The sequence below is a fragment of the Podarcis filfolensis genome (genome assembly GCF_964270895.1).
Source record: "Podarcis filfolensis genome assembly, chromosome: 3".
Classification (NCBI taxonomy): Eukaryota; Metazoa; Chordata; class Lepidosauria; order Squamata; family Lacertidae; genus Podarcis; species Podarcis filfolensis.
The window spans coordinates 24,449,503-24,472,485 of NC_139606.1; the positions used below are offsets into that span (position 1 = coordinate 24,449,503).

A 22,983-nucleotide genomic window follows, 5' to 3' on the forward strand; every position below is an offset into this window, starting at 1 on the left:
TCTTATGCATACTTATGTAATAAGCCTCAAAAAAGAATGATTAGATTGACATACAGTGTTTAATACTGAACACATGTACTTTCCCTCTTTGGTAGAACACAATGTAAAATTAAAACTCCACCCCAGTTGCTTTTCTGTAGTGTTTTATGAATGTGGATAAATGCATTAATAATGGGAGGAAGAGACATGAATGAATTGAAGACTATGAGAAACTGCACATGCAAAGCTGTCTTTGCAACATTTAGAAATAAAAAGCGGAACAATGAGGGTTTCTTGTTGCAACTGTTCCAAGACCATGTAATATGGAACACCAAAAGCCCGTGGGAAACTCAGATAAGGAGAAGTTTGGAAGCATCCTTAAAGTTTGGAAGCTCTCCACCCTATTCCCTATTGCAAAGTTTCCAAAATATGTTTATTATTCACCAGCTCATTCTGCTGTCTTTTCATGCTTTGCTTTCAAATACCTATAGGATGCCAACACTGCCATTGTGCTTGTGGCTTTTGATCTAACAGAAGTATCCACTAATATAAGAAAATGGTTTTCTCCAATTTCGCCTTCTCACTGTAGTGGCCTCCACATATACCCCCCCTCCAAAAAAAAACTATTCCAGAGTGTTGGTGTCCCCTCCAGAATAGTGTGCCCTAAACAGTGTATTTTTACAGAACTTTTTTAGAGGGAGGTTAGTCCATGCATGTCACTTTGGTGTAAATGATTAATTATTGCAGTGAACTAATATCGAACCAGTCCATCATTTTATCTCCAGAAAAATCCTGAAAGCACGATTTATAAAAATAGATTTCCAACAGCCTCTTTAATATACTTAGGGCTAATTTGGCTTGATTGGAAGATTACATATATTTGGTGTTTTATTGCCTTGCTTCTTGTCAGCTGTAAGGGTGTTTAATTTAACTAGGTTCAAAGTGACAGGAAATCATTACATCCACCAAGTGACATGCTCCGTAAATGAAATGAATCACATGGAACATGCACATGGGCTGTTAGGGTTCCTTCAGAAACAAACAATAATGGCAAGATCCAAGTTAGTACCCTTCAGCCAGCCTGCGATCTCCTATGTTTTAATAAATCTGACTTCAATTAATAGCTGTTGCATTTCAGCTTCTCATTTTCACGTCTGCAGGAACAACAACAACAACAAAAATCAATATAGGATTATCCGGGCTTAGCATCAACAAATGTACCTTTGTTTCCATAGAGCTGAATATCAGGATACATATGACAGTGCTCGCAGTTCACTGTGTGTGTTTAGCAATCTATGCTCCCCGCTTCCCAAATTTCTACTTTGCCCAAGCAGCACAGATGTGGGAATAGGGCAGTTTCACAGCCACCTCAACATGAGGAATCTCTCATGCAGAAGCCTGGATTATTTCTTTCAGTTAATTCGCAAGCTGGAAGAAAGTGCATCTACCGTTGTCACGGCCAGTTGCAGAACAGCCTTGCAATCTGCACCAAGGGGCCAAGCTTCAGCTTTTTAATAAATTCATAAGAGCATGTTTGTTGAACAGTGGACTGTAAATAAAGGACAATTGAATCAATAGCAATGTTTTTCAGTTTTGCAGATATACCTCGCGGGGTACTGAGGGCTTAAGGCAATGTTTTTGTTTAGCATTATTCTTGTTGACGATGGACTGCTATGTGAGCTGAAAGTGAAGTTTGTGTTCTTTTCTTCTGTTCCCTCCCACCCTCTTATTCTAGCTGGACACTGTGGTTCTCCAGATCCTATTGTAAATGGCCACATTAGTGGAGACGGCTTCAGTTATCGCGACACTGTGGTGTACCAATGTAACCCTGGTTTTCGACTTGTCGGCACGTCTGTTCGGATATGCTTGCAAGACCACAAATGGTCTGGGCAAACACCAGTTTGTGTCTGTAAGTACCACCTTTCCCAGTGATCTATTCTTCTCTAAGTAATAGCAAGCTGATCAGCTCTTAGATGGGTAAGTATGATTAACAATAGCTGGTAGAAAAGGATGTGTACACATAACTGCCTTCAAATGCAGCTGGGTGTGTCCCCCTTCCCTGAATTCAGATTGCAGTTGGTTGGGGGACACACACATCAAAATGAAGTATTTAATAAGAAGCAACAGGACAGGTGTGGATTGTGATTAATGGGTACACTGCTTCCCAGCCCAGTGGTGGGAGTGTTGGGGTTCACAGAATGCTGTGTGAGATAGTAAGTCTGCAGGCTTGAGTTTGCTAGCTGATGCAACTGCAGCACTTTCTATGGAAGTGCTGGGTCAGAAAGACTCAGCAGTAATGTGCTGTCAGTTGATTGGCTGCCATTGGTTTAAAGGGTGGTGTAAGTAGGTGGTGTAGAAGAGTGTAGTCAGAGAGAGAGAGAGAGAGAGAGAGAGAGAGAGAGGGAGAGGGAGAGGGAGAGGGAGAGGGAGAGGTCTTCCTATTTTCCTTAAGTTGCAGCCAGGTACTCTGTTTGACTGTATGAACTGCTCGTGTATTGTAGCCTGTAGATTTTTGTATATATATAGCTCACAATAAATGTACTGCACTGCACTGAAGAACCTGGAACTCTGAGCATTTCTGCCAAAGCACCACGGAGAATTCGCAACAGGGAGTGCACTGGGATTCAGAGTACAGTAAATGGGAGTGGGTGTACACAGCACAAATCCAAGCTCAGCTTTGCATGATAGTATTGGTTGATGCTGCTGCTTTAGCACCAGACTTGGAAGCAGTATCATCAGTCGCTTGCCCAAGCATGTGGCCTGAAGTCTCAACCCTGATGTCTATTCCTGTGCTCTCCTGCAATGCAGAGTCAACAGCATGTGATTAGGCTGCTAAATGTACCTATTACCATAATTCCAAAATGTCTTACGAGAATTGGACAGGGTTGTTGTTGTTTTTTTGGAACTAGCGGGAACTATGAGCTAGAAGAGCCAAGTCCAAATCCTGGCTTACACATACACTTAATGGGCAACGCACACCGTGCCCATCATACTGTAGGGTTCATCGCACTAAACTGCCTTACGTGTTTGTTGTATGGCTTGCTGGAATAATGTATGCTAAGTACTCAGAGTGCTATACTTTTTAATGTCTTGTAAAAGACATGCAATGTTCATCATTGGTTTAGAGACTACCGTGGCAGGATTATATCATAGAACTATAATAGGTTTGAATGATAGACATTTTAATAATAATAAATTTTTATTTCTATCCCACCCTCCCCAGCCGGAGCTGGGCTCAGAGTGGCTAACATCATATAAATAATACAATATATTATTTATATGCTGTTATATTTTAAGACTAGAGCATGATTTAAACTTGCTATCTTGCTCTTTTAAAAACTGTTGCTTCCATGATTTTGTGTAATTTTTATGTATGTCAGTGCATATTTTTTTAAAAAGTAGTTAATTCAATAAAATATGTTTTAGTTTACCAGTGTATATGTTCCTCATTTTGTGTATAAACCAGGAAGGCTAAATATTAAGCTTCTTGATGATATTTGAGAAACTAAACCAATAACCGTATAAGTGTTGGTTTTAGAATCTTGGAGATAAATATGTAAAACTGTTGGAACAGGTGTGTTCTTACCTGTAGTAATGTAAATGATACAATTATCCTGAGCTTGAAAAGCTTAGGTAAATCCGGTCCAAATCTAGCTCCGATTCTGTGTACTTGTTCCACGGCTCCTTTTCTACAGTTGCCACTGTAGAAAAAGGGCATTCCATGTTAGGAGCAGGATTGTAAATAAAACTACCGATATCAACATGTCATTGTATGATTTCTATGGTGCAACTGCATTTCAAATGCCTCACACTGCTAACCGCATTTTACTGGTGCCATAACCTGGCTATAGCCAGGCCTTGTTGAATAATTTTATCACATTGAACTCAGTTACGGCAGTTTTTAAATGTGAGCTGTAACAACATTATTGTAAACACCTTAATATTGCAAATAATATGCAGCTGTTGCATAAAGGCTACTACGGAAAGAGGGAACAGAAGAATATTGCAGTTGCCATATTTTTCTGATATGCCTTTACTTGCAAACACAACAATTGCAGAGTGTTGATCTGTCAAGAGGTTGGCAATGTGTGACAACAATAATGATGATGTGGTAAGACAAGACACAAGGGCTGAGACCTTTTGTTTCTGGAAGGCATCACAAAAAACAGCATCTGTCAAGAGTAATGAGGGGTGTAAACCGGAACTGACTGAGTGGAATATGCATTTGCCGAAAAGGACAATAATCTAAATACAAGCGTCCTTCACTATCGCAATTTTTACAGACAACCTCAATTTTGCATTGCAACAGCATACCACATATAATCTCTTCTGGCATCTCATTGAATTGTAGGATTCATGGTGAAGAAAGTGTCAGGTAACAAAACCCTTAATATGTTATTAGGCAAATTCAGATCACTCAGGAGGACAGATCACTCAGCAGCTATCAGTTATGAAAGCTAAAGATGGAACCTCCATATTGCAAGGCAATATGCCTCTGTTTTCTAGTTTACCACCACAAATAGGATATAAATATCATTATCATTTCTGCTTGTTCTCCTGGACAGCTGGACAGAGACTTTTCGTTACATATTTAAAGCATTCCTAATTTCTTGTAGTTTTAAGAAATAGTCTACTTTTAGAATTCATTTCCTTTAAAAATTAGCTCTTACTATGCTGGGGAGTATACTAGGGATAAGCCCTTTGAGATGCACAACTACACACACAAGGAGGAAAAGTTGTTAGATTTCCAAGTCTACACAACTTGTAAACCACCAAACCCAACACAACCCACCAGTCATGTATGGCAGGCAACCAGAAGTTCTTGTTTTTGTTGCCTGTTTGGAACTATAAAAATGGCAGGGGGTGTCAAACATCCAGCACAAATAATAATATGCCCTCAAGGTAGGAACTATGCTGCTTATATGCTCTGTATAGCATCTAGTATGGTGTTGGCACCATATTTATATCACATAGATAGTGGTGATTGTGGTGAAGTGAAAGATAATGTTGAACTTTAGTCTTGTGGCTGTGTTTAACTCTTGTGAACTGTATTTGCTAGATGATGACTTAATAGCGGTCTCCTTGCGACCCGTCACAGATAGGGAGAACCACCACTATGGTTTATAATTTTTTGTTTTCCCATTATAAAAATTAAGGTTGTTATATGTACAGCGCCCACATAGTCCCATCAGTTTCATGCAAACGAGTGCTACAAGTTGGCTTTCTGCCTGGGGGGTGGGCAGGGAGCCATCACACGTCGACTGTCAATAAATTTGATTTCTGATCACTTTTGTTCAACCACCATTTATGGCAGTAAAAATAAATAAATCTGCATGATCTGCTAACTTCCATTTTTCACATTTCAGCCTTGGCAATACAGTCTGATCCAAAAGGAGCTCAATTACTACCAGTTGTTTGTTTGTTTGCTTGCTTGCTTGCTTGCTTGCTTTTAAAAATGCTATGCCTCCTTGAATATATTGCCCATCAGTGCAGGCTATATTGTATTCTAGATCCCTTTGTTCACTCATATGGAGTTCCTGTGTGTATCAGCTTCCACTTTAGTTGGGTGCAGCCATTCTATTAATATTTTCCTGATTCCTCCTTTAAAATCGATGGGGAAGCCATTGCAAATGGGGTTGTTCTGTGTGTGCATTTAACCCCTCCGCACGCAACATATTTTCTGGATCGAGGCACCAGAGTGCATAACTCATTGATGTTCTCGACGTGCCCTTCCCAAAAGCTTGCAATCTGTTCTGTGTTTCCTTTCAAAAGCAATCACTTGTGGCCACCCAGGAAACCCCGCTCACGGAATGACCAATGGCAGTGAGTTCAATCTGAACGACGTTGTGAACTTCACCTGCAATACTGGATATTTGCTTCAGGGCGCCTCCCAAGCACAGTGCCGGAGCAATGGGCAGTGGAGCAGTTCCTTACCTACATGCCGAGGTAAGATTTTTTATTTTTAAAAATGTACAACTGCTCTTCCTTGATAGTATGATGCAGTTGGAACCCTTCCTACCACCCTTCCCAGTCATTTTGGAAATTTGTAACTGGAAGAATTATTTCCTTTGGAGAAGTCTAACCTATTTGAAAATAAGCTGTTGCTGCTTCTACAACTGCTTCTACTTCTATCCAGCCCCACCCCGCCCCCCATCAACCTATTGCCATCTTCTAGATTGTGGGCAGATATCACTATTTAATTAATAATAATTGTGCAGGTGCTAATTTGGTACGGTGGTACCTCGGGTTATGAACAGCCTAGTTAATGAACTGTTTGGATTACGAACCAAGGTACCACTGTATATAAACAGTATTGTCATTGGGAAATGCTAAGCAAGGTCAAACTTCCTCCATTGAGTAAGCAACTAGAAGCTGCTAATCTTGACAAATTTAGCTATTTAGTTAAGCTTTAATGCCGCTGGGTGAATTCAAGACAGGATGGCACATTTCAGAGAGCAGAGTTGTTATTTAAAATGTCATCTCTGAGCTGCGGTCATGCACATACCTCCACAAAGTCTAGTAGTCTGGTGTAGATGGCCTCGGCCCAGTATAACTGAAGGAGCGTCTCCACCCACATCTTTCTGCCCGGACGCTGAGGTCCAGCACCAAGGGCCTTCTGGCGGTTCCCTCATTGCGAGAAGCAAAGCGACAGGGAACCAGGCAGAGGGCCTTCTCAGTAGTGGCGCCCGCCCTGTGGAACACCCTCCCATCAGATGTCAAAGAGATAAACAACTACCTGACATTCAGAAGACATCTTAAGGCAGCCCTGTTCAGGGAAGTTTTTAATGTATGACATATTAGTGTATTTTTGGTCTTTGTGGAAGCCGCCCAGAGTGGCTGGGAAAACCCAGCCAGATGGGCGGGGTACAAATAATAAATTAGTAGTAGTAGTAGTAGTAGTAGTAGTAGTAGTAGTAGAGAAAATTGTTGTGTGTATTATAGGGTTTTTCCAGATGAGGGCTTAATTTGCAGGAAGGTTGCTGAGATATCAGGAATAGCTTATGCACAAGAGTGTGCTTTCTTTTTACTCAGAAATTGTAAATCTGGATTAAATTGGGGAGGCATTTTGGTGCCGATAGTGTTGTTTGGGCACTGTAAAACTTGCATGCATGGGGAGTACTAATATCACAGTAAACACACATCTGGAAGCCTCTGTAGTGTATATTTGGAGACAATACTCTTTTGTAGTAGCACCATGTTCCTTGCAACCTGTATAAAAGACAGCAAGCCCTCATATAGGTATAAAATCAGGCACATACCAGTAATTGCAACTTAGAATGCCACCCGGCTGGTGCATACAATCCAGAAAATATTTTCTGTAATACCTAGCTCATAAGCTAATTTTAAATCTTTATGGGTTTTCCAGTTGTTGCAAACCATTTGGATATTTTTTAAAAAAATGAAATTGAAGTATACAAATGTTTTAATAAAAATAAATAATACACAGATAACTAAATAGACGCATCAAGTTCAATATGCATTCATAAGAGAGAATTCCCGTCTGTACAAGTATTTAAATAGGGAAGGGATATAGTGGTGGTTAATGAGTAAATATGGGTAAATATGAAGGGTTTGTGAGGATCAACTCCTTTGCTTCCCTGTTCCTTAGCATAAGGGCAACAGTGCTGAGTTTCACCAGGTACCAAGGCTCAAAAGAACAATAATATTTGACTTTGGCATCAAGGGTTTGAATCCATGCAAAATGAGGTTCAAGTGTCAACAGGGCAGATTTAAATGTCCTTCTTTCTTTATTTCTCAACAGACTAAATTCAGATTGCCTGCATTTATTTCCTATGTAACTCTTGGCACCTGTCATTGAGAGAAAGCAATCTCCTTCTCTCTTGCCTTGATTTACAACTGGGTCCCTTGGGTGAAGGGCAATCAGGGAAATCAGCTAGTACAGCTCTATATTTGAAGCAGCTTAAATTGAGGCCACAATTCATTCATTCTTTTTCCCCCGGTAGCCTTAAATATATATGTATATGTAAAGAAAAGAGCTTTGTCCCTTAGAATTAAAGGTATATTTCATAAAGTTGTGGAAGTATCTTCTCTCCTGATTTTTGCCACTCACTCAATTTAGGTGTGGGGCAGGGCTGGCAAGGTATCCTTGGGATGAATGTGAAAGTTCCCCAGTTCCCCAAAACTAATTATAGTGGGCTACTTCTATGTATGAGTAGGAACTACCCACAAAGCCAGAGCCGGGCTTCTTTAATTGGCAGGTCAATATCATTGCAATCTGCAGATATGACAATTAAAAGCTGCCGAGTGAAATAAAATGCAGAGCAAAAACCATTTACAGTGGTACCTCGGTTTACGAACTTAATCCGTTCCGGAAGTCCATTCTTAAACCAAAACCGTTCTTAAACCGGAGCGTGCTTTACCTAATGAGGCCTCCCGCCACCGGTACCCTTCCACCATTCGGATTCCGTTCTTAGACCGAGGTAAAGTTCTCAAACCGGAACACTATTTCCGGTTTTGCGGAGTTCATAAACTGAATCGTTCTTAAACCGGACCGTTCTTAAACCGAGGTACCACTTTAGTTGGGTAGGCTTCTTTCTCATTTAACAACTTAAGTTAAACAAGTCAGTTGAAAAAGTTTACATACTGCAGCCTGACAGTCACTAATGTTATGAGAGTTCCCCCTGGTATAGGGATAACATTACCAGATGAATATGAGTCGTAGTCACAAAAAGGTGAAGCTGGTGGTTCACTGGGGCAATTATATGTGTGTGTATGCCAAGCCATAAGCAGTCTGTGACAACAGCTCTAGAGCAGTGTTGATCTGCTGACTAAAGAGGTCAAGTGTTAAAAGACTTGGACCTTCTCCGGGTGGGGGGGATGGAGACAAATATCAAGCCATAAACCATCTTTCTGCTTTGTTTGTCAGTGCCATGATCTCTATAGACAGTGTTTCCAGGATTTTAATCCTCTTTCCTAAAGACAAGTAACTGAATAAACAAAGGATTTCACCTTCCTCTTTACCCGTTAGCTGACAGTTGTTGAGTATTCCACCTTTTATGTTCTGCAGAATTTCAGCTCAATGGCAAAGTAAACAGGTAGTGTCGAGGTAGCCTTATACAAGTCTCTGGTCACCAGATTTTACTGTTGTTTTTTTTTTGGGGGGGGGGGACCAAACTTCTGAATGCTTGCTCTAACTGATTACAGAGAGGACTGAAACAGATACTGTTTTTTAGTTGCTGCTGTAAGCTTCTGGTCCTTGAATGAACAGGTTCACAACTCCTACAGCTTGAGGTTTTCTCGATGGTTTGAGTTGGGCATTGGAAGAAAGCAAGGCTCTTGTGCCTTTAAGCATCCTTTTCTAGCATGAAAATATATCCATGGGGAGGAAATTCACTTTTTGACACTCTGTCTATTAGATATATTATTATGTACAGTCCCTGGTTTATTTGGGGGCCTTCCTCCCCACTCACAAAATAGAGTACACTTTTGCATATTGCACAAATTGTATGCACATTTTATGTACATTTTTGCCCTCCTTTCCAGGTGAGGTAGCCCATTCCACACACAGGTGTACTAAATCCGAAGCACTGCTGTGTACACTTGCATTTCACTGAAATCAGTGGGGCTTGAGTGTGCCTAATTCTTGTTTCGCTGATACGTCAATACCTTCCTGATTCTCAGTGTGCGGCTTTATTTCCTCTTCCTGCCCTGTGTGCTGTGAGTGTGTCCATGTGCTCCCAACTATCCTATCTCTGCTTCTTACTGCTTCCCTCATTTCTCCCTCCACATCATTTGCAATGTCATCCAACCTCACCATTGTTTATCTAAACCAGGTATCCCCAACCTGCGGCCTTCCAGATGTTTTGGCCTACAACTCCCATGATCCCTAGCAAACAGGACTAGTGGTCAGGGATGATGGGAATTGTAGTCCAAATCATCTAGAGGGCCGAAGGTTGGGGATGCCTGATCTAAACAAATACCATCAATGTTTTAGCCTTTCTCCTCTTTTAAGTCTGTCACTTACCACTACTACGATTTATGGGTCTTAAACCTTCACTTCGACCACAGCTTTCTCTGTGCGAAAGTGTAAGAGATCATACCACTTCTGTGCCGTTTTAATGCACACGACACTCTTGGTGCCAAATAAAAACGCCGCAGTCATCAAGTTAACAGAAATTGTATATTTCTTTGCATATTTTCAATTATGTAAAGCTTTAGTGATTGGCTATGGAAACCCATCTACCAGCAAAATGTTGAATCAAATGTATTTGGCATTAATTAATAGCTGTGGGATTGAGCTTTCAGCAGCACTGAATTGTACATTGCATGCCATGAATATTTTCCTTTGGATTTTTCTATTCAGTAGTGAAAAACCTTGTATTTCAGTGGTGAACTGTTCAGATCCAGGCTTCGTGGAAAATGCCGTTCGCCATGGGCAGCAGAATTTCCCAGAGTCTTTCAAGTATGGAATCATTGTGGTGTACCACTGCAAGAAAGGATTTTATCTTCTTGGATCATCTGCTCTGACTTGTAAAGCTAATGGTTTTTGGGACAGATCATTGCCCAAATGTTTGCGTAAGTATGCAACAAACTGAATTTTTACTTTATTTTTTTCACCAGAAGGCCAGGAAGCATCAGTTATCACCGAAGTGCATGTAAATAATTGATTTAACAATGTCAGCATGCTGAATTTTGTCCTGCACTCAGGAGAATTTCCTTAACAAGGTATCTACTGTTGTGTGCAATAGTATACCAGCCATTACCAGGTACAGAAGGTCAACACAGCTGATTTTTTTTTCCGTACAATTTTCCTTCTCAAACCCAGAGCTCTGGTTGAGAACCTACCCAAGCTCAAATTTAAGCTATGTGTTTTTGTTTACTTGTTTTTAAAGACCCAGATTTCTATGGGCCCCGATTTAGTTTGCTTAGTTAAGATTTTAACTGGCTAAAATAGTTTTGTGAACGTCATTTTGGCCCAGGTAGGAAGAATTGTAGAACTATATCATGCCTGGGCCTACCTGTAGCAGATCTGTTTCATCACAGTTTGAATCTGCTTCTCTATTCGTTTATTTCCTGCACTCCGAGGTTTGTGAAGAACAGATGAAAAGGGCACCAAAAGAAACGAACAGCAATGATTCATTCATACAAATGCATGTTTATTGTGCCGAATTGTAATGTTATATTTATAAACCTTTACAAGGCTCTATTGCTGTCTTTCAGAAGATGAACAGCTATAAATGCTAATCCTTTATTTCCACACTGTAGCAATTTCTTGTGGACACCCTGGAGTCCCAACCAATGCAATTCTGTCAGGGGACAAATTTACGTATGGATCTATAGTTCGCTACTCTTGTACAGGAAGTCGAACTCTCATAGGAAACTCTACTAGAGCATGCCAAGAAAACAGCCGCTGGAGTGGAACTCTCCCTCACTGCTCAGGTACCTTTGAAAGCATTGACTTAATGTGACCTTGTAGCTGAAATTATTAAAACTATTCCCTTGCAGCAGATTTTAATGCAAGTGAAGTTTAATAAGTCAGATTTTATGCTCTCAGTTGCTCTTTGGTTAGCCGTTCACTCCCATTATAACAGTGATTTCTTTTAACACCTTTTTGTATCTGAAAGATGATCTATTGCTGAGTCCATCTATGGTCTGTAGGGATACATGTTGTCTCCAAAGTTTCTTCCTTAACCCAGCATCCATTTAGAATGTGTTATATGACTCAGTAGGGACGCCTAAGGCTTGCCGATCAGAAGGTCGGCAGTTCGAATCCCCGCAACGGGGTGAGCTCCCGTTGTTCGGTCCCAGCTCCTGCCCACCTAGCAGTTTGAAAGCATGTCAAGTGCAAGTAGATAAATAGATACCACTCCGGCGGGAAGGTAAACGGCGTTTCCATGCGCTGCTCTGGTTCACCAGAAGCGGCTTAGTCATGCTAGCCGCATGACCTGGAAGCTGTCTGCGGACAAATGCCGGCTCCCTGAGCCTATAGAGCGAGATGAGCGCACAACCACAGAGTCGTCCTCGACTGGACCTAACGGCCAGGGGTACCTTTACCTTTATATGGCTCAGTAGCCAATAACTAGGAGTGCCTCTAGATACTAAGGATACTTCCTGATTTTGGAAGATCAAGTAAAGTATACTTTTTGTATACGGTGGTACCTTGTGTGACGTACCATCCCCCTTACGAATGCTGTGGGTTATGTGCTCTGCCCCTTGTTATGACCTTTGCCTTGGGGTACGAGCAGAAGTCGCAGTCTGGTGGCACCGTTAGAAAAACCATGCCTCATGTTACGAGCGGTTTCCTGTTATGAGCGGACCTCCGGAACGCATTAAGTACATAACACGAGGTACCACTGTACAGACATATCACTAATGTTTGTATCCTTCATGCTGCTGTTGGGCATGATTTTTCTTCAGTTCAGTTGGGGTCTTCATGAAGCCATAAGAATGAGGAGAGAAGATGATCTCAGCAATGAGTGGATTGTATGTTTACCAGCTCTGCTAGGTTTTGTTTTTTTAAGCGATTCTCATATATTATTTGCATTATTATATTTACCAGTATATACACTCCAGGTTTCCTAATGCAATCAACACAAAGCCACTTCCGTGCTGGCAAGGAGGTGGGGTTGCGGGCTTCACGCCCCTCCCCCACACGCGTGGGGGCTGGCTCCAGCCCCCGCGATATCAATTCCTGTAATCAATAAAGTTGTGGCCTAATTTGACCCGTTAACCTGAATTCTTGTCTCCTGTGTCTTTATTTCTTTGGGGGGAGACGGGAACTCGCCACGCAACAGTGCATATAACTGCATACAAATATTTATAAAATGATACTGTAGAAATATAGTACCAGATGGGACTTGACTCTTGTCTAGGTATTATATGTATAATATATGCATTTGTGCATATAATTAGTCTGGCTTTTAAACAAAAGCAAAAACACATTCTACATGCACTTTTCCTACACAGGAACAAGGTTCTGGGCAGGCACACCTTCTTTCTAACCCTGCATCTTGAGCTCTGACATGGAATTTTCAGCTCTTCTCTGATTATATTCAGTGGGACATAGACCTATGTTAACTTAAATTATTGTTAAGTCTCTGTTGATCAAACCTGTATTTGGTAGGCAGACTCGGCCTATTGTGGCTCTTGGGCAAGAATATTTGTTTGATGCCTTGTGTTTTGCAACGTGCTTTTGGGGCACAGACACAGAATTTGAAGTGGAGCTGATGCATGGGTGGTCGTTAGCCGATTGACACTAAACCGTGCTGACGCCTCCTGATAATGACCCTTTTGATACTTTGCATTTACAGGAAACAACCCAGGATATTGTGATGATCCTGGAGTGCCATCCCATGGGTCCAGACTTGGGGATGAGTTCAAGATAAAAAGCCTGCTACGTTTTTCCTGCGAAATGGGTTATCAGCTGAGAGGTTCCCCAGAAAGAACATGTCTCCTTAATGGATCTTGGTCTGGCTTGCAGCCAGTATGTGAAGGTCAGTATCAGATTCAACTCATGTAATTGCAACTGTATAGCTACATTTCCACAAATATGATACTTGGTGTTCTTGGAGCTATTGTTTGTGCTTGAAAGTACATTTAACTACTTGCTTTATTTCAATCTTGGTTCTTAATAGAACCGATCAGGTTTACCACTCTCTTTTATTAGTCCCACACCTGTTAATACAATGGCGCTGTGGACTAAACCACTGAGCCTCTTGGGCTTGCCAATCAAAAGGTCGGTGATTCGAATCACCATGACGGAATGAGCTCCCATTGCTCTGTCCCAGCTCCTGCCAACCTAGCAGTTCGAAAACACACCAGTGCAAGTAGATAAATAGGTACCGCTGTGGCGGGTAGGTAAACGGCATTTCTGTGCACTCTGGTTTTGTCACGGTGCCCCTTGGACCAGAAGCAGTTTAGTCATGCTGGTCACATGATCCGGAAAGCTGTCTGCAGACAAACGCTGGCTCCCTCAGCCTGAAAGCGAAATGGGTGCCACACCCCATAGTAGCCTTTGACTGGTCTTAACCATTCAGGGGTGCTTTACCATTTTTTTTTACCTTTAATACAATACTATATAAACAACATTGTAGCAAAATGTGCAACGGTCTTAAAAAAGTATGGAAGTAAAACAAAATAATGGAAGTATGGTGGTCTGCTAAATCATCATTACTGTTGTGGATTTGAAACTGTTTATCTCTAAGTTGATCATACTTATAGCAGAACTTTGCTGTAATGTGAATCTGATGTAAACTTTCTGATGGAAAGAAGTCTACCACATTCTCTTAAGTACCATCCATTAGGGCTAGGAAAAAGAAAACACAACCAATAGTCTCACAATATTTTAAAATTGTTCCAAGCTGGATGTGGCTACAGGCTGCCAATTACTCACCCGTGGTTTAATGAAAAGTTTATTGTCTTGCCTAAGCTCACAGGCAATGTGGGGAAGGCATTTGCCTCGGGAAAGTGAAACAGAATCCGAGAAGGCCTGCATGTATCATAAGTTAAGACTAAGAGCTGCAGGCAAGTTTTGATCTGGATTCACATTTTGTCCTTCATTCACCTTTCTTCTCCCTGCCAAAAAAACAGCAACCTCAGTACACACACAGGTCACATACACAAGTGATTATGAACCTCTCCTATTTTAATTTATTATAAGCACCTGTTCTCCTTTCTAGCCAGTAATCCATCTTCCCACAGCTTACAGCTTGTTTTTCACCAGCAGAACGTTTCACCGTTCTTTCATATATAGAATTGATGTTGTGCATTTAAATACCAGTATTTCTGTGGGCGTTTTTGTATGAGTTACTACAAAGTGCATTTTGAGCATCCTATGAACTAATTCGAAAGTGAACATAGAAAAGTCTCTGGCTGTACACTGTAACTAACGTGGGTTGGGTTTTTCCCTCTTTTGTTTTACATTCATATTAGGAAGTAATTTTTTTTATTCAAAAAATCTGATTGGAGAATGATGTGAAAAATGCCAGTTCAGTTAAATGCCTGAACTGGGACTAAACTGATAGTGACCTATTGGCTCAAATTGTTATTTGTGACTGCATGCACATACATGTGCAATTTGCACCAAAAGAGGGGTTTCTTCCCTTACACAGATAGCTTTATTGCTGTTGCTACCAATGTGGTTCCTCCAGTCTAATATCCACCTGGAGACTGAGTTAATTTAATTTTCTGAACCCTCAAGCTCTTAACAGAAAAGCTGATTTATCAAAAATCCCACTCAAGGACCTTAGTTGGGGCCCCTTTTTGGCTCAGTCTTACCTGACATGACTCAGGTTTAGGTAACTGTAATCGCAAGAAACAGAATGAATCTTCACTTCACTTCCCTCACAGCAAAACCATTTGCAGGGAACCGTACTCGAGCCTGTTTTCAATACAATAGGCTGGAGCTGTAACCTTTATGAGCAAATTATATTAGGAGTGAGACTGTGTGAAAGGCAAGCTGCTGTCTAACTGAAACAGATAATCTCAAGGAATACTGCAAGGAAAGTGAATTCCCCCTTTAATGGAGAATTCAGTTTTACAAAAACTTAGCATGTGAACACTAACCACTGGTTTCACCTTGTAAAATCACCCCAGCCATTTCTGGGGGCAAATTGGTGCAAATTCTCTCAGTGCATATTTAAGACTATATCTTTAAAAAGAGGAGATGTCTATGAACAAACATTCCAGCCCTTTGACTACCTCCCACCTTCAATTATTTCTCCCCTCACTTTTTGTGCCCCATTTTTACTAATGCATGCAAAAGGGATATATTGTTACCTTCTGCCAATAATGAAGTAGAACGGTAAGATAAGCCCAATATAGGGCATGCCTATTTTGATAACTTCACCACAAACTAAACAACTGAAAAGCTTGGGTTTTCTAGGGTTTGTCCTGCATCTGTTTAAAGGAGAAATCAAATTTACTTTATTTTGCTTTCCCTATCTTCCCCACTTTTGACAGCTGTATCTTGTGGCAATCCTGGGACACCAGCCAATGGCAAGATAGTCTTCAATGACGGAATTTCATTTTCTAGCTCAGTCATTTATGCCTGTTGGGAAGGTTACAAGACTTCAGGACTAACTACACGACACTGTACGGCCAACGGGACATGGACTGGCTCTGCCCCAGACTGCACAGGTTAGGAACTGACACCCTGTTAACAATATGCTTAAAGACTGAAAATAGATGTGCTATCCTTGTAGAAGGAAGAAAAGTGTTTTCTTCAAAAAAGGAGGGCACAGTAAATTATACTCTCATTCATCGCCACATATGGAGCCTAGTCCTAAGTATGTTTGTTCGAAAGAAATTCCCATTGAGATTGAAGCTTACTTCCAAGCAAGTTTGTTTAACTTCGCAACCATAGGTTACCTCATCCTTATATTTGCAGTGAGTAAACTATGCTGACATTCTGGGACATACTCCCAAGTAAACATGCATAATACGATGGTGCTGTAAGGCTTATTTTTCTGCAAGCACACCTATATGGCTGTCCTGCAGAGAAGAGAACAGCTTCTTCTACAGAGCGATCTCGGCCCTGAATGGGAAGCCTGGACTTTGAAAGTCATCTAATCTTCCTTGCTGTACTATACTGTATTGTTTTAATTAGTGTTTTTATGGAGCAGTCAAGTAATTTCGTTGTCCCTGAGAGGGGGCAATGACAATAAAGATATTATTATTATTATTATTATTATTATTATTATTATTATTATTGGTCCTACCTGTAACGTTTTTGCAACAACATACATGAAAGTAAATTGAGTGAACTACCTTTTTGACTCAATACAGTATACATCTATGAATGCTTAAATCACATACCAATCAAAAATCTTCTTTGTTGGCACTGTTTCGTCTTTTATCATTAAGCAACATGGCTTCTGAGGAGCAGCAGTTTTATAATCTGAGTAACAGCAGTTTTATAAAATTATCCTTTCTGTTATTTCAGTCTGTACTGGAAACAATCCAGATTTGGGATTTACAGTGTATGCCTGTATAATGGGGGACGTGTTACCTACAGAGTAAATCAGAAAAATACATGCAGTAGAACTCCCAAAATGTATAATAATGCAGGAAATGTGACTTAGAGTTTGTACAGGTGTGTTTGTGCAACATTTACATAGACTTGGGCAACAGGGGGCTTCTTCAGTTTGTGATCACAACTCGTTTTTGCGGATCAGAACATCTCCTAATCCAGTAACATTTCTTCTACGCTTCTATGCACTGTTAGAAGCCCCTGATTATATTTGCGCTTCAGGATCACATGCCTCCACTTCGCCGTAGACATACACAGAAAAATGCATTTTTAAAACTTTATTGGTTTAGGAGTCACATTGAGGTTCACCAAGGGCTTCCTGAATATAAACGTAAACTTGCATACAGATCCCTAGGTGATGTCTGTTGTTATATCTGTTTCTGCATGTGCACTTATGCAAGATACAGTTTTTTTATTTTTATATTTTAAAATAAAACATGTTTCCTCTTTGTGTTCTAACCCTAGTGATCAGTTGTGGAGATCCAGGTGAATTGTCAAATGGCATCCATTTTGGAAGGGATTTCACCTTTAATAAGACGGTCACCTATCAGTGCAACCCAGGGTACCTAATGGAACCTGTTGGTGCATCCACCATACGCTGTACGAAAGATGGCACCTGGAACCAGACTAAACCCATCTGCAAAGGTTTGGGCTTTAATTAGCTGACAAAAATTCAAGTTACAGATTCTCAGCTTAACCGTTCTCAGAAAAAGAGTAGAATAAAACAAGAGTTGTAGTCCAAAACATCTGGGTGGCACCATGTTGACAAAGGCTTATAAAGACATCTTGTTCAGTTTTTACATTCCACCCCCGATAAAAATCTTTTCTTTTTTGTTTTCATTAGCTATCACATGTGGACCACCACCCCAGGTGGTGTATGGAAAAGTGGAAGGCTCCGATTTCCACTGGGGATCAAGTCTAAGTTACAGTTGTGCTGATGGGTATCACCTTTCCAATTCTGCTATCCTGTCATGTGAAGGTCGAGGAGAGTGGAGGGGAGAGATCCCACAGTGCCTGCGTAAGTTTACTAAGATTAAATTGTTGATAAAATAAAAATCATGGTGCAATAGTCATGTTTGGGAGAACTATGAGATGCTGTCATGTAGGACCAGAAACTGAATGTTCTGGGCTGGTGGAAAACACAGCCAGATGGACAGAGTATAATTAAAAGGATGATGATGTTGTCGTCATCATCATCATCATATTGTTGTATGGGGGATCAAGATTAGCTGTAGGGTGGCAGCACCCATGCTGCTTTGCACAACAACCAGGCACTGGAAATACAAGCAGTACTTGTGCTTCTGAAATGCCACAATAAGTAATGTAATATTGAAAATAGTGACATGCATTTTTTTGCCTGTGACAGCATTGCTCATAGCTTTTCCTTTCTTTTAAATTCTGAATCTCCCAAGTGCTTACTCCTATGGAAAATTAAAACATTTCTTGATAGAGCATCCATTTGCTGTCTTATTGTTGTTTCATTGTTTATGACTTAATAGCTAGTTTGTAATTGTGTTTACAGACGTATAACCCTTGACCATTGCTTTAAATGTGACTAGGCTTGGAGGTAGTCCTTGAGCAATGAATTTTTAGCACATTCTTAAAGTGCATAGAACATGAGCAAGTAACACAGGTATGGTGCCTTCAAAAAACAAGAACTTCTGAACACATATTGGTCCATGTTCTGAAAAGTTACTCTGGGAAACACGGAACCAAGAAGACTTACTTTCTTTCTTTCTTTCTTTCTTTCTTTCTTTCTTTCTTTCTTTCTTCCATCCATTTATATTCCACTTTTCTTCTGTCATGGAACCAAGGTGGCATATTCCTGGTATACGTATGGTCATTCATCGAAGCACTGATTGGACCCAGACCCTCATAGCTTCCAATTAGGTGGTGACCTCATGCGCCTTCAGACAATATCAAGCCTGCAAAGACTGAAAAACTAAACATTTGAAAATGAATTTTTTTTAAAAAAATTGCATGAAACTACTCAGTGGCAAAAAATTTGATAATTTAGAGAAGGAGAACAAGTAGCCAAGGAAAGGCCTTGTCATTGATCTGGGATAATTTGATACTCCTGACTTAGCCAACTCGTCTTGACTTTTCCTTATTCTGTTTCGAATTCTTATGAGGAAAATGCTTATTGCCGAAGCATACTTAGATGAAGAAGAAGGGTAGTTTGAGTATAATTCAGCTACAAAATTAGAAGGGGGAAAAGTACCAGCTCACTTGTAGTTTCATATTCCATAATATGCCCCATGAAATGTCCTCCCACAAGAATGGCTTCCTCTATTCCATATGCACGCATTATATGCAACTGGCACCCTTCTCATTGTTCCTGTTCCCCACCAAATCTGCCCCTTCTTAGGCTCTGTGTGCTCCTTACTAGGTAAAGGTAAAGGACCCCTGGACAGTTAAGTCCAGTCAAATGTGACTATGCGGTTGTGGCGCTCATCTCGCTTTCAGGCCAAGGGAGCTGGAGCCCTTTCTCAATACTGTCCTCTCAACACTAGGTACCTCATCTGTAAATTAGGCTTCTCAGTTAATGTTCCTTTTGTGGGGTGTTTAATGGCACATCAGGGCATTCAATACTTGCAAACAAATGATGATAGCAATAAATTAGCATTCAAAAATCGATGTAAATTGGATAACCAGTGTGGTGCCTGCTAACTTGTATTCACACACACACACACACACACACACACCAAAAAAAAACTTCACTATGCATATGCTATACATAGTTTTAAAGCCTTTTATTGAACATGTTCCCTTTTTCTGTAATAGCTGTCTTTTGTGGAGAGCCTGGTACACCAGCCGAGGGGCGACTCAGTGGCAAAAGTTTCACCTACAGATCTGAAGTATCTTTTCAGTGCAGACCACCTTTGATACTAATAGGATCTTCAAGGAGAATATGCCAAGCAGATGGCAGTTGGAGTGGAATTCAGCCAACATGCATTGGTAATTGCTACAATTATTTATTTGTGCTGTGCCTAAGCGCCGCTTCACACATGTTTCCTACTCTGTTGAAGATAAACTTAAATGAGAGAAACTGCTGTTCATGGGATAAACTTAAGGTTTAATCCAGGCATAGGCAAACTTGGCCCTCCAGATGTTTTTGGCCTACAACTCCCATGATCCCTAGCTAGCAGGACCAGTGGTCAGGGATGATGGGAAAGCCTATCCTCTTCCCAGATGTGTTGTGAGTGGGAATCGCTTCCCACGTCCGCAGGAGGGGTGTGGCCGGGGCCCCTGCGTCATTGGAGTCCTGGGCCCGTGTCACACACTCCAGCCAGCCAATCTGGTGGGGTGGTGAGCGTGGTTTGCCCGCCCTTTTAGGCTTTGCCTCAGCACTTGACCTTGCTATGGACCTCTCTTGACTGCCCAAGGGGCCTTGTAGGAATTTTTACCACTTGGCGGATTGGCTCTAGCCACCTGGTTTTTCGCCTACCTCGTAGCAAATCGTCACAACTTTGTAAGTTTTGGCAGTTAGGCATTGCTTAGGCAACTGTGAAATTTGCCCCCAACCCCACCCTGCACTCATGCAGTAGATTGCATGGGAGTTGGGACTTCCATTGGCTAACATTAATTGTTGCACGGGGAGGCAAGTGCCATAGAGATTGCTCCTGGGGAGGGAAAATTTAAAACTTGCCCCTGTTACATGCTGTGATCTTGAGGGAACCGCACCCTGACTTTCCCCGATATTTCAAATTGCACACAATGGGATTGCTACTTATGTGTTTAACATCATGTGCAGTTTGAGTGTGTAAAAAGGTCACCATAAGTTTCTAAAAGACATATGTTCTTAACGTTGCATTTATAAATTCACCTCCCCGGTAGTCTGCTGGAAATACAATCTCTCTGTATGCGTGTGTGTATTCCAGTGAAGTGTGAGCAGACCTCCAGTCATCAGCCAAGTTTCCCCACTCTCCTCCTCACATCTTTCCTGCTTGTACCCACCCCCCAATCCACTCTTGAAAATTTAAGACTGATGGAATGATATGGGATGATAGATAATCAATGGAATGCTGGTGGTCGTGAATAGAAGTTTATTTTCATCACCTGTGGATCCAAACAGTGTGTATGTTGTGTGTTCGTTCGTATAATTTTTGTTACGGAACAGGCCCAATTGAATTTGATGCCATTTGAGCATCAAAAGTACTATTTTTTTTTAATCAGGAAAAAGCTCCGTGTTCATAAAGATTTGCTGAAGCTTAGAAAATGGCATATAAATCTGCAGTTTATAAGATCAAATGCATCTGATCCGTTGAGATTCTTAGTGCAGACTTTCCACATTTTGAAGAATCAGGACAACATGATTCAAATGCAAATTACCTGTACAGTCATACCTCGGGTTACAGATGCTTCAGGTTGCGCATTTCCAGGTTGTGCACTGCACCGAACCTGGAAGTACCGGAACAGGTTACTTCTGGATTTCAGCACATGCGCAGAAGCACTAAATTGAGCTTTGCGCATGTGCAGAAATGCCGAATCGTGACCCGTGCATGCGCAGACTCAGCACTGCGGGTTGCGAACATGCCTCCCACACGGATCACGTTCGCAACCCGAGCTTCTACTGTATACCTTATTGATGTCAGGATTCACCCCAGTGGGGATGCATGGGATTTTTGTAGGAGGTTTTTGCTTTACTGCAGCTATATCAATTGCCTTCATATTTAAAAATCAAGTGCTTCCTAAGCAGACAGGAGGAATCATTCTAATTAAGATCAGCTTAAGGAATTGTTCTAATGCATTGTCCAATAAGCTGCCTGACACAAAACCACAGAATGGGACTCATTGTGCAATTATTTAGTTGAATCTAGCCCCCTGTTTTATTTTCCATTTACTTTTTCCTTACTCCAGATTCCTTGATTCATTCAACATTTATGCTAGGATAACTTTTATAATTTCCTTTCTGGGACAATATATTCTCTTTTGGGGACTGTGCTCAGTTCTCACATTGCTTACTCCTTTTTCCCCTCCTCTCCCAAACAGCCCCTTTTATCCGAGAGCATAGAATTTTGCTTTCAGGCATTTTTCATCCATCATTTTTCTTCATCTCTGTAATTTCCCAGGCTGGGAATTTCTCAGCCTCCTGCATCTTCTCTTGTCTGCCCACCTGGCAAGGGTAAAAGTCAGTCAGCTTTCACAATAAGACAGAGCAATTCCACTGCCTTCTCCATCTCACAAATAATGCCGCATTAATGACAAGTAACTCAGTCCTGTACAGTTAGGTGACCTTGTCCCTACGGGTAGAGTTTGATTTTTATGTTGGTGGTGCTAAACTGATCCAGTGCTCTCGGGTTAAAGGAAATCCTGGCGATGGAGCACCATCCATTTAAAGTAATAATTCCACTCTGCGACTGATCTTTTCCCCTTTTGAAATAGTTTTGCGCGGTTAAAAGAATCTTATTTTTCTTCCTCTCCACCTGAGCAGCTGCAACCCTTAAGGCTGCTTTAGCAGCCATGTTAATCTCCTGTGGAGCTCTTAACTTCACTAGCACATCACTGAGACCATAAAGGTCTTTAAAATGAAAGGGAAACAGTATTAACACTTCATGGTTTCATTTGATGTTTAGAGAGTTAATGAATATCTTGTATTAAAGTAGCACAGTCAAAGCCAGTGAGAGAATCCACCAAGGGAACCGGCTTGCAAGTCACTCTGTGGCAACTGAAAGAGGAGGTAGAGTTCCCTCCTTTTCGTTTAAGCACCAGGACACAGGGGTGGGCGGAAGGATTGGCCCTAGTGTGGACATTTGATGCTCGCATGGAGCTGACACAGGTTTTCCCTACCTCAGCCTTCAACATCACTTCCTGGTGCTTGAAACCTTTCCACCACAGTTGCCTGCTGAGGCCACTGGCAATTTGCTAAAGCTTGCCTTCAGTGGCTGCTGGAAGCACATCAGCCAGTTACTAGTAGTTAAAAAAGAAAGCAAATTTTCAATAGGTGGAATTATTGCCTAATTGTGTCTGTAGAGCTTTGCTGGGGGCACCATTCTGGAGGAGCCCACAAGATG

At 41.2% G+C, this 22,983-nt stretch overlaps 1 protein-coding gene across 5 annotated transcripts in view; it reads left to right on the forward strand.

Annotated features, from left to right (window-relative positions):
• Positions 1 to 22,983, forward strand: part of CSMD1 (CUB and Sushi multiple domains 1) — a 937,839-nt gene that overhangs the window by 881,028 nt on the left and 33,828 nt on the right. For all 5 annotated transcript variants that reach the window (XM_083606880.1, XM_083606881.1, XM_083606882.1 and 2 more), the window contains 9 exons: positions 1,715 to 1,888; positions 5,752 to 5,925; positions 10,327 to 10,515; positions 11,206 to 11,379; positions 13,251 to 13,433; positions 15,901 to 16,077; positions 17,435 to 17,614; positions 17,814 to 17,987; positions 19,754 to 19,927. In XM_083606880.1, the coding sequence (XP_083463006.1) occupies positions 1,715 to 1,888; positions 5,752 to 5,925; positions 10,327 to 10,515; positions 11,206 to 11,379; positions 13,251 to 13,433; positions 15,901 to 16,077; positions 17,435 to 17,614; positions 17,814 to 17,987; positions 19,754 to 19,927 (1,599 nt within the window). The remainder of the gene's footprint in view (positions 1 to 1,714; positions 1,889 to 5,751; positions 5,926 to 10,326; positions 10,516 to 11,205; positions 11,380 to 13,250; positions 13,434 to 15,900; positions 16,078 to 17,434; positions 17,615 to 17,813; positions 17,988 to 19,753; positions 19,928 to 22,983) is intronic.